This window comes from Molothrus ater, chromosome 6, assembly GCF_012460135.2.
Source record: "Molothrus ater isolate BHLD 08-10-18 breed brown headed cowbird chromosome 6, BPBGC_Mater_1.1, whole genome shotgun sequence".
Classification (NCBI taxonomy): Eukaryota; Metazoa; Chordata; class Aves; order Passeriformes; family Icteridae; genus Molothrus; species Molothrus ater.
Genome location: NC_050483.2, coordinates 21761472 through 21772888, shown reverse-complemented (window position 1 = coordinate 21772888; position 11417 = coordinate 21761472). Strand labels below are relative to the sequence as shown.

At 39.1% G+C, this 11417-nt stretch overlaps 1 protein-coding gene across 1 annotated transcript in view; it reads right to left on the bottom strand.

The window, feature by feature from the left end:
• Window positions 1–2904: 2904 nt before the first annotated feature.
• The window catches only part of TTC17 (tetratricopeptide repeat domain 17), a 54710-nt gene continuing 46197 nt past the window's right edge, over window positions 2905–11417 (bottom strand). Inside the window, exons 20-25 of the mRNA XM_036384028.2 lie at window positions 10243–10363; window positions 9762–9921; window positions 9200–9283; window positions 7622–7741; window positions 5304–5447; window positions 2905–3974 (exon numbers count right to left, since the gene is read on the bottom strand). Of these exons, the coding sequence (XP_036239921.1) occupies window positions 3843–3974; window positions 5304–5447; window positions 7622–7741; window positions 9200–9283; window positions 9762–9921; window positions 10243–10363 (761 nt within the window). The 3' untranslated portion in view covers window positions 2905–3842. The remainder of the gene's footprint in view (window positions 3975–5303; window positions 5448–7621; window positions 7742–9199; window positions 9284–9761; window positions 9922–10242; window positions 10364–11417) is intronic.

The following is an 11417-nucleotide window of genomic DNA, read 5'->3' as shown; positions in this document are numbered from 1 at the left end:
AGAGAGAGAGTTATAGAGGGGAAAAGAAGTTTGTGTGCAGCATCAGAAAACTTTTCTGATGGCCATTTTCTATCATAGGTGATGCAAGGTGTCCACAGATGATGTCAGTCTCAATTGCATTTTAAAACCTCTTGTTTGAATATGATCCTATGGTCACACTGGATGCCAATATAGTATTTCAGTGTTTCCTTTCTTTGTATGGCATCAGTGTAGTCCTGACCAGTACAACTAAGGCATCAAGAGTGAATCAAATCCAATCACTTTATAGATACAAGTATCTGATTCTTTTCCTGTACCATTTTCCCTCAAAAACCCCTGAATGTCAGGAGCTTTAGAGGCTATCTAAAGCCTCTAAAGTGAGGATGCTGAGGATTTTAAGGATGCTATCTGTGAACAAATGGATACTTTTTTCCCATTTGTACTTCATTCCTGGATATGCTGAAAACAGCTGAGAAAACCCCATCTTTTTGGAGGAGAGAGGATTTTGCCATTTACCGATGGTTATGTCATCCCTAAATCAGACTACTTTGTGATATGTTAAGCAGAGCAGTCAATGTGAAATGAGTTACTAAGCCTCATTATTAGAAATCATACTGAAGTTCAGTTTGTCAAAGGTATCCAAACAGTCCACGGAAAGGAACAGGCAATTTGTCACACTCTACAACAGGGAGGGTAAATCACCCTCTCAAGGTAACCATCTTTCCCATTCACGAAAGACAGAGCCCAGACAACCACCTTAGCTTATTTTGAAATAAGTTAAATGGAAGAAGATGCATGTACTCTCTGAATAGGTATCTTACCCTGCAGAGAATCACACTTTTGCTCTTAGAAATCCAGTGGCCTCCATTTCAGCATGCTGCCCAACTTGTTTCCTGTTCATACGATCAGCATAATTAATTTTAATTGACTAACATTTGAACACAGTCAAAGCACTGAAGCCCACCACTTCTTGGCATTTATACAGAAGGGTTGAAGGCATGGAGATGAGAGTGTTCCATTAGCCTTCTCCAAGGGCAGCAGCCAGCATTCCCTAGCAGATCACCAGGGGGTGAAATCTTTAAGACACACACTGTTGCTAGCATTAGGCCAAGTTTATGCTCCCAAGTAGATCTTTTTACTTCCCTGCTTCAGTTGGATGTACTGCTTGTGCACTACATATCTAGGAATTACCTAAAATTTCAGGAAATACAGTTAAGAGAGAAGCATAGGCTATTTTAAAATTGGCTGTATGGCAGAGAGAGCACACAGTAGCCAAGTAGCAAATGAACATCTGTACATACAAATTTTATGGGCCTAAGGCAGTACACATTTAAGTACTTACCCAAGATTCAGAAGAAAAACCCATCATCAGACTACTGCAGTTTTCAAGAACCATTTCTAATGGGCAAATTCTCTGAAAATGTGAAACATAGCAAGAACAGCAATGCCCTGCTACCTCCTTGCTGGCAGTTTAAAGTAGGACCACACACAAACTCAGTCTCCTTACATTTTTGCTTGATGTCTGTGTACAGTGCATCTTGCTGGATTTCTTAAATAAATCAGTAAACACTGCAGTAAGCAAGATGTAAGCTGGTGTGAGTATTAATTACCAATTTCAAGTGCCCAGCAACATTCTCTACGAGCATAATCCTTGCTGATCCAGAAAAGGTCTATTTTAATTCCATCTTTTGTCAAAGCCATGACCACCAGTGCTCCATATACTGGTGCTTTAGGCTCTTAAGGACCAGCCTTACTCTAGACTTAAATCTCAGCATCTCCCAGCAGCAGTGAGACAGATGCAGTAGAAAAGAGCTCAGTACATGGCAACCACTTGATTTAACCATGTGATACATTAGGAAACCATGTTGTAAGGTACACAGTCTGTACCAAGCTAGGTTTTTGCATACATTTTAAAACTAGTATATGAAATGGAAGATTTACCAAATGTATTTAAGTGACTCCCAATACTTATTAACCACTATAAAAGTGAAGCAGACTGCTTAACAAAACTGAATAAAAGCACCTGTTCTGCACATTAATTCAAGGAAAAGCCTTTGTTCTTTCTTCCTACATCAAATGGAAATTCTTTCCATTTACTTGCACCTTCCTTGCTATTTTCCCCTTTCACAGCTCTATGTCAGAAATCTTTGTAATTCATTATCCCAGTCCATGATCCTAGTGGTGGTATTAGACCTTTCACGAAGTAATCTTGGAGTTTATACAGAGATACAGTTATGCCTGTCTCCAGCCAACAACATTCAGCCTTCCAGTAGCCTTGGGAAGAACATAAAATCTGACATGCTGTTGACTCTCTTGACAAAAATTTGACAGGTTCACACACTTTTAATAAAAATCTACCCAACAGCAGCACTTGCTCATGCCTCTGTCAGAATTCCTAGATAAATGGAAATTACTTGCAATAAAACAGAGGTAAAATTTGCATTAGAACTGCTCATCTTCAGTCATATATAAAAATATTCAAGGATCCTTTTATGAAGTACTAAGTTCCACTATAATAAAAATTACACTGATGTCACAGTTTCTACCACTGCCATACTTACTCTTAATTTGCATCAATGAGACAGGAAAAATATTGGGGGAGAAAAAACACCCAGTAAGTTCAAAAGCATTGTTAGTTTTTTAAAAAGAATCACAAAGAAGCATGTTTAACACTAGAAGCTGCAGAGTGGCTTACACGACAGCTGAGTTAGTTAACATTTCCTTATTTCCTTCTGCCACAAACAGAGTGAGAACAGCGGTGCAAGGAATTTTCCAAGGGTATGCAGGAAATCATTGTCTGTTCAGGATTGTCCAAGGCTTTCCTGGCTCCCAGCTCAGTCTGCTCCCAAGGAAAGGCTGTAGCACCTCCAGACTAACCTGCACTCTTGTGAGTGGCGCATCACATACACAGTACAGGAGAAGCTGTGAGTTGTTCATAAACAATTTATTTTATTTCAAGTATGTGCCCTTTTTGATTCTGGAGAATCATGTCCTCCACCAACCAAAGACAGAACTGATTTGGAAATCTTCCACCTGACTTTTTTGCTGTTGATACCTTGACACCATGTCCCTCCTCCTCCTTGGCAGCTGAAAGTATGGCTCAGGGTGAGCATAAACTTGCACCTCATTCCAAAACGGCTAGAAATACAGTGAACAAAGAATTAGTAAATCAACCACTCAGGGAGGCAGAGGGCTATGAATATACAGACAAATATAAAAACATCTCATTGGGATTTTTTACCAATTTTTTTTTTCCTGCAAGTATGATTAAAAACTACTTTGACTTTAGGGTCCTGCTGTTACCTCCTCCTCATTCCCCAACAGAAACGAAGAATTCCAATGATGCTTCATGTTTCTCATGTTTTTTAATAAATATTTAGAAGTCTGTTCCTCTCCTTCCAAAAAAGCAGGTAATGTGGTATGGAGTGAACAAGACTGGACAAAGCATGAGTTTCACATGGATGAATTGCTGATTATCTCTTCTTACTATTTGGTATGGTTGTGTGCTTTGCATTTCCAGTCGCTTAGATTATAAGACATGAAGCAAGTTATTTTGGATGCTGATGCCAATCTGAGCATTACGGAAAAACTAACAGTGCCTAGGTCCTGTTACAGGTGGTCATGGACTCATGGAAGTTTCTTGGTTTAATATTTACACGGATGTTTTAAAATTACGGTCTGTGAAATATATTTTCCAAAGATGCTCCTCTATTTGACAAAAAAATAATAAAAGTACCCTTGATCCAAATCTCATCTCTTTTTAACAGTCTTGTTAAAAATTTCAATTCATCAATTTATCTTAGCACACTTAAGAGCAGAATAGAGAATAATGACATTTTTAAAAAAGAGAAAGATGCTGATCTCTAAGGAGACCGCCGCTCTTTTTTCAGAAGTAAATGACACTGAATGGTGCGGATTCGGTTCTTTGCTGGGGCAAACTCCGGCTGAAGCTTTAGTGTTGACTCATACCATTTCATGGCCTTTTCAAACTCCTCCTGTGGAGAAAGAAACCCGAGTGCAAAGAGTCAGATTCTAAAAACAGTGAACACATTTTCTATGCCTTTCCCATCCCAACCAGTTGTGCAGCATGATATGCACAAAAGTAAAAAAACCAATCCTTGTGATTTAGGATTTTTTTCCTTCTCCCACAAATAACTGATATTTTTTTGGGCTAATGACTCAATTCTGCATAATCCATGGAAAGGAGTCAAGTTATTGCTGAGAATTATTGACCAATGTTCTCGCATTTTCTTTTTAATATTACACCTCTGTATTCTTGCTGCGCAAGTAACTTCTAAAAACAGATTTCAGTCAGAATTTGAGTAGATCAAAGCTTTAAAATCATGGACAATGAAAAACCATCACATTTTCTGAAAAGCTAACATTTTTAGAAACAACCTGAAATTATTTTTAAAAAATTACTCAATAAAAAGAGTAAACCTAAACAAAAACCCCCCAAAACTTAAAAGTGCATACAATAGCTAAACAATTTCACTTGATAAACTGGACTCCAGGCTGGTAGTTAGAAGCATTCATGTGGAAATAGCATCTATTTTTGTAGAGCTGAAATCTCATTACCTACGCCACCCTGCTTTTTTATTAACTAGGAAAGCATGCCAACATCCAATAGTGTATTAGAGGAAAAATGAGAGGAGAAAAGACCCAGAACATTCTGAGGCTTTCAGTTAGTTTCATCACTTATTTTTTTTCTCTTAAGTTCCTTTTCTCAGTAACTTTAGCTATGAAGTAGAGATAATAGGAATTTCTGGCCATATCATAAAGACTAACTAGATCAAGGTGAGTTTTAAATCTTGATCTTAAAAGGTGTATTTTAATAGTATATATAGACAGTACAAAGAAATTTGAGTTCAATCTGAAAATTATATTGGGCATTAAGAATCCAGATATTGAAATGAACCTCCCTTGTGTTTGTTCACCACAACTGAGAGTTGGGTTTTACTTATTCCAAGCTTAGCTCTTCAAGACAGAGACCAAATTCATCATCAATTTTCCAGTATGATAAAAATATCCTGTATTTAGATGAATGGACAACCCAAATTACCAATTGTTTGCTGCTGTCTTTACAAAGCTTGGCACACAGCATTCTTAAGCCAGCTTATAAAAATGTTGGCCTTAAAGTATTAAATGACAAATAGGGGTAAAATAAGTAGTAAAAGTTTTGTCATTCTAAAGATACTAATTCTTGATGATCATACCAAATTTCTTGAACATTGCTCCTTCAAAATTATTTGTGAGAATAAGACTTTTACATACATGTAAATAGTGTCCCAAAGACAGCTATACCTGGGCAAGAGCACACTCACCATTGCTACATACACATTGGCCAGTGTGAAATGATTCACCACGAAGTGCGGCGCTATTTCCACTGCCATGGTAGCCACAATGATGGCATCATTCCAGAGTCTGGCATTGTGGAAGATGTTTGCTAGGCTTATTAGTGGTACATCCTGTAAGAGAAGAGCAAGCAACAAACAGTTTCTTTCCATTGCAATTGTCTCAGGATCAGCAAGACAAACAGAAGAATCCACCACCAAACCACACTCATCTGGTTCCTACCCACTTTCCTCTCTTTTGATGTTGAGAATAATGATCCAGACCTATTTTAATACAAAACTACATTTGAGCCTGAGTTACAAACAAAAAAAACCTCACATCCACTCACAATAGTGACAAACATTACTCTTGGACAGAAAAAAGTCAACGATTAACTCACTTAAGTGAAAGTACATTTAGTTTTTAGATGCTCTTAGACTATTTTTCTCTCCAAAGATGAGGTGCACTCTTTAGAGACAAGAGAAGCTGTTTTGTTTGAATACCCTCCTTCAGCTCTTGCATAAAAGGAAAGGGAATATGAACAAAGGGGACAGCAGGGAAGAAAACACGGTCTAATCATTAGTGCAACAGATGCATCATTCTTTGTCCTGCCTCTGCCACAGAATTGTTATTCTGATGCTGAGTAATAGCTATAAATAAAATTTTCTCAGCGAGACACTGATGGTATGTTCTTTATTTCCTGGATTTCCAGACTGTGACCTTGTCTGACTGAAAAAACTGTAGAGCCCTGGCAGCCATAACAAACTCTCTGGGAGCTGGGCCTCAAATCTTCAAAATACCGCTTAGTACCAAGGCTTAGGTGCCTTCAACAGGACAATAAAAAGTTCTGGATGTATGTGATCCCCGTTTCCTTGACCTTCACATGTCAAGGAATACCTGTGCTGGACAAGTTATTCATGTTTGAAAAGCAGATATTATGGAAGTCAGGATCACAGGAGAAGTTCACAGGAAAATTAATTACCCTTTATTTTCATGAGAAAAGTCAAGAGAAAGTCGCCAAAGTGCATAAAAACAAAGAGGAGGATAAACCAAAATACACAAAATAGCTTTTACTCAGAGTTAGCACTGAATTAAAAGTTGCAGCTCTATCTTTAGAAACAAAAACCAGAGTTTTCTCTGGGGGCAGCTTCAATATGGAGGACAAAAACAAGCACAAAGTCGGAGAGTCATACCGTCTCAAGCAACATTATATCATACTTCTAGAAAAAAGCATTACTTCACCATAATTTTGAAAACCTGTAGTTTCCAATCCATAATCTGACCCCTACAAATCACACAGCTAAGGACTCCTCTCCTGAGGAACCAATTACATGGAAAGACAGGAAAATAAGCAAAAGCTGGATGTGTTAGGTCTTGGTTCCAACCTTGTTTTAAATGGATAATGCAAATAAATAGAATTATAGGAAATATACAAAGGATATGCAGTGGGGATGTGCATTTCTTAGTTGAGGCATTTCTGCTGTTAATGGCTAAACCTTCCTAATAATATCCTGAAAGCATGAATTACTTCGTCTGGCAATTTTCAGAGAAAGGTTGAAGACCAAGATTCCAGTGGAATTTGCATTTTTCCAGGCTGTACAATTTGTGGCCCAGGTCAAAAAGAAAAAACTGCTACGTTGAGTAAGGAGCCTATATTACATTTACCAGTTTGCAAGAGGGAGCTTAGTGTTCAAGAGCAGACATTACAATGCTCAGCACAGCACCTGCCAAGGTGAAGGGTACAGAGCACTTCAGCCAACTGAAACACTGAAGAGAAGACTGTGTTCAAAGTACTGCCTTTTTTTTGGAGCAAGGAACCGCTGCACAAAATCAAGGACGAGTGTACAACCGAGATTCACAGCCCAAATGCTTAAGATTCAAGCACTTTAGTAATTCCTTTAGATAATCACCTCCCACCCTCTCTAAAAGCACAACCAGAAGACATACTCCCTTCTCTAAAAGCATAACCAGAAAACATACACCCACATCTTAGGTTAGACTTGTCCAGACAACGTCTGATAAAGACTCCAAGTCCTACCAAACAGGAGGAAGTTCAAGTCTGGGATGCCCAGAGGAGATGTCACACCCACTGAACTGCAAGAAATTCCACTGAACCTTTTCTGCAGTTAGCTTTTTTTAAGTCCATACTAAACAAAGGGTGAAAATCTTGGTTTCACCTCAACTAGCTAGTATCTAATACATTACAGACACCTGATATAGTGTTGGCCTTAACAATAGTCTGTGAAAGCTCTGCTGTGACAAGGAAAACATTCTTTCACCTGAGGAGTGGGCACACATGTGTACACACCTTCATGTGATGGGGTGCATAGTGCAATGCTTGCCGTAAACAGTCAATTGCCTTCTTTCCTTGGCCTTTCACCCTCCAGTAAAGAGCTGCCATGCTAGAGAGGACCCATGAAGTCTGATTCTGGCAAAAGAAGAACACAAAAAACTGTCATGTAAACACTGGTAGCGAATACTCTTCCTACCTTTCACTCTTCCAATTTATTTGATATACTGAGATAGAGGATGTTACACTTTAAAAGAGCATTAAACTATTTTAAAGCAGCTAAAAGTTTCTGACAACATATACGCAATAACAAGGTAAATGAGACTGCCAAATGAAACAAATTCCAAGTTCAACATCATTTCCTTAGGAACAGAACAGCAGTTAAACAGCTTTCAACAGCAACAGTTTCAGCAGCCACAACAGCTTCTAACAGCTCTCTGATGCTGAGCATCTATATGTGCACACACATTACCCAACATGAAGGAAAAAACTTAGCTAAATTAGCTGATTGGACCTGTAGGCTCCCTGCAGTCACTGGAAAGAGAAAGGATGCCCTGAGATGCAGCTCAGTCCAGAAGCCTGCCAAAGCCCAGTCTCTACCTGGCTGACTCCCATGCCCTGTGTTACAAAGGAAAATACTGAGAATTCTGTTTCTAATCTCTGCACTAAATATTCAGCTTATCTGGATAAATCTTGGTGTATGCAGGGGAAACTAGCATGTAAGCGAAAAAGCTAGTATACATCTAAAGTGAAAAAAACCTAACTCTTGTAACATGAGGATAAGAGTAATGTCTTTACTTTCAGGGGATGGACAAAGCTATATTGGTAATAATTTCAAAGCACAGCAAGTATCTCAGACAGCTTTAGGTCCAACAGGCTAGGGGCACCAAACTGTTTTCATTGAGCTCTCTTTTCCATAGTAGTTTGGGATATTGTCCCTACTAGTTGTAAATACAGAACAGCAATCCCTGACATTCCTGTCTGCTTCGTGGATCCTGTGAAAATTATGTCCCTAATCCTCTCATCCTAGGGCTCACAGCTGAGGTCCTTTACCTAGGAAGCTTGGGTTTCTCTGGGGAGAACAAGAAGTGCAGGCTTGCACATGGTACCACACCTCTCCCTGAACACTGCACCAGGCAGAAGCAGCAGGCTGAAACAGGAAACCCCTTTGAGCTGTCTGACAGCAGCATGCCAGGAGTGTTACTGGAGAGGGGAGACACGGCTTAGCTCCACTCTCCATAAGCTCCAAGTCAATGTAGCATAAAGAGAAAGAAGAGAGCCAAGAACTGTTGAAATAGTTTAATAAATCAATAATCAGCAATGCTGCTCACTACAGGGCACAGGAAACACTGGGACATTTGACAAGCTTAGGTTTCAGAAGAGAGATACAGAAGACACTTGATGGTATAAGCATAGGATATACCTCCACAAAATACCTGTGAGGGCATTACAGATGCTAAATAGACACAAATCCCTAGTCCAAGTACTAATACACTCCTTGAGCAGGATTTCAGACAAACGATTGGAGACCGGATTGACCACTATGCCACTCATGAGCAGTAAGCCCAGACTTCTCATCTTCTCCTTTACACATACCTTTTCCAGAGCTTTGGCTATTCGAGTACCAACTTGTTCTAGTGATTGTGGTGAGTAGTGGTCTTTGCCAAGATTCTGTAGGACCTGTGGAATAGGAAGTAAAAGTACTTAGATGCTGGAACCTAGTAAGAGATGTCACCTTGCTCATTGGTTGCTTTTTTGCCTGGCATTTTTACAAATGCTGTAACCTGCTTCAACCTAAACACAACTGTCTATCTTGAGTTGATACCATCTATATAACACAGTGCTATAACTCCATGACACTGAATACTAAGAACACTAGAAATTCTGAGTATGCTGAGTTGGACTTTACCTTCACTTATTCATATACAAAGAGCTACAAATACAGAGACACTAATGGTGTTTTAGGATTTCCCTCAAGGCAGACTGCAGATGGCTGGGAAAGCATTCTGGGAAAATTTCATGCTGCACTGTTCTTCCAGTTTTATCCAGGCATTCACTCACTGAAAGTCACCTCTGGAGACAAGGCACTGAGCTAAATGCACCTTGAATCTGCCACGGTATGGCCACTTATGTGTGACAGCCTTCAGCTCTGGCATACCTCTTTCAGCTGACTTTCTCCAGTGTAATGCAAGCTGGCCCGACTAGAGACACCTTGCAGGTGGTCCAAAGTATGCATACTGGCTGGGACGTTTGGGTTACAAAGGGGCTCCATGGCTGGTTCCTGCAGCTGTGTGGCAAAATCAATGTGTTCTGTAATGCTACAAATGTCATAAAACAAGTCAAATTAGTTAAGAGAACAGAATAGTCATTAGAAAGCTCTCTGCTGAACGTAAACTGCTCAGAACCTGGCAGAATCTCATCTGAGTAGCTCAAGAAACAAGAGAAACTGGATCTTTCATCTGCACTTGCACTTTCCAAGACTAATTGATGAAATTCCACATAATGCTTTCAAACTTCTTAGAAATCCTGGAAGTTTTTTCTTACTAACATAAAATCTTCAGTTTACACACACTGAAGACCAAGTAACTGTCCTGCTTTGTGTAAGTAACTTACTTAGGGCTCATATCCAAGATACTCACTCAATGTTTTTAGCAGAAACAGCAAGCCACGTGCTGGCTACAGTTGTAAGCTCTACCCTGCGGAGTTTCAGGCATTCATCAGGACTTGGCCAGCCAAGGCTACGGTAGTCACGCCTTTTTCCTTGAGAAAACAAAAATAGAAGAAACTTTCTGGAAGGAGAAAGACATTCTACTTCAGTACAATGACTCTTAAAATACTCTATGCCAGTGGATACATCCCCTACATTATACAAGTCGCTGTCTTGTAGAGACATTTCTTTAAGAATGTTCCTGAATCTAAATGGACTGAATGGGACTGGTAGCATGCACAGACAGAACCAGACTGTGCACAAGACAGATTAGGAGATGAAGTTTCAAACCTGTCTCATTACACTTTTTCCAAAACTACAGATTAAGAACAATTGCCAATCTTCTTTACAGGTAACGTCGCTACTTAAATGTCCTTAAACCAAATTTGTGAGTCATCATTAATGTTCTACAGCTACAGTTAAAAACTAGTAAAAGTTTACTTGTCTATCTGTTGACAATTCCAAGCAAAAAAACCTGCCAATACTTTCAATGAGTATTGTTTAAGACAGTCAGTGGCTTTTACCATGTTCTTAGACTCAAGATGGAATCCTTCCTGAGAGTATTTAACAATTACACTTTAGCTCTCCCACTTTGCAGAGGAGCAAAGCAAGGCAGGGAAAGGTTAAATAACTTGCTTTATATTAACTAACAGATTACTGAGAGAAACATGAACCTGATCTTCACATCTGAACTAAAGCCTACTGAAATCTTTCCCCCAAATTTGGTAGATACTATATCAAGTCCTAGGAAACTGGCCTGTGTTAAATGTTAGGAAACATTTTCCTCTGGTATCAGAAACATCCAAACTATTTGGAACGTAAGAAAAATTTGCTATAGCAGTAGATTTGCACAGTGGGAAGCCAAGTTTAACAACATGCCAGTCTATCGAATCAGCTACATAGAGAATATTTCAGTACTTATTTCTAGTTACATGAAATTTTGCCCATTTGGATGCAATGCCTATTTCTCATCCAAGTTACAGTAAACCACTTCAGCATATTTTGCAAATAATGAAGAAGTCTGCAATACCATGAATTTTGGAAAATATTGTGATAAAAAGAAAATTAATTTCGAGATACAAAGAGAAATTTCAAAGGAAAATGATC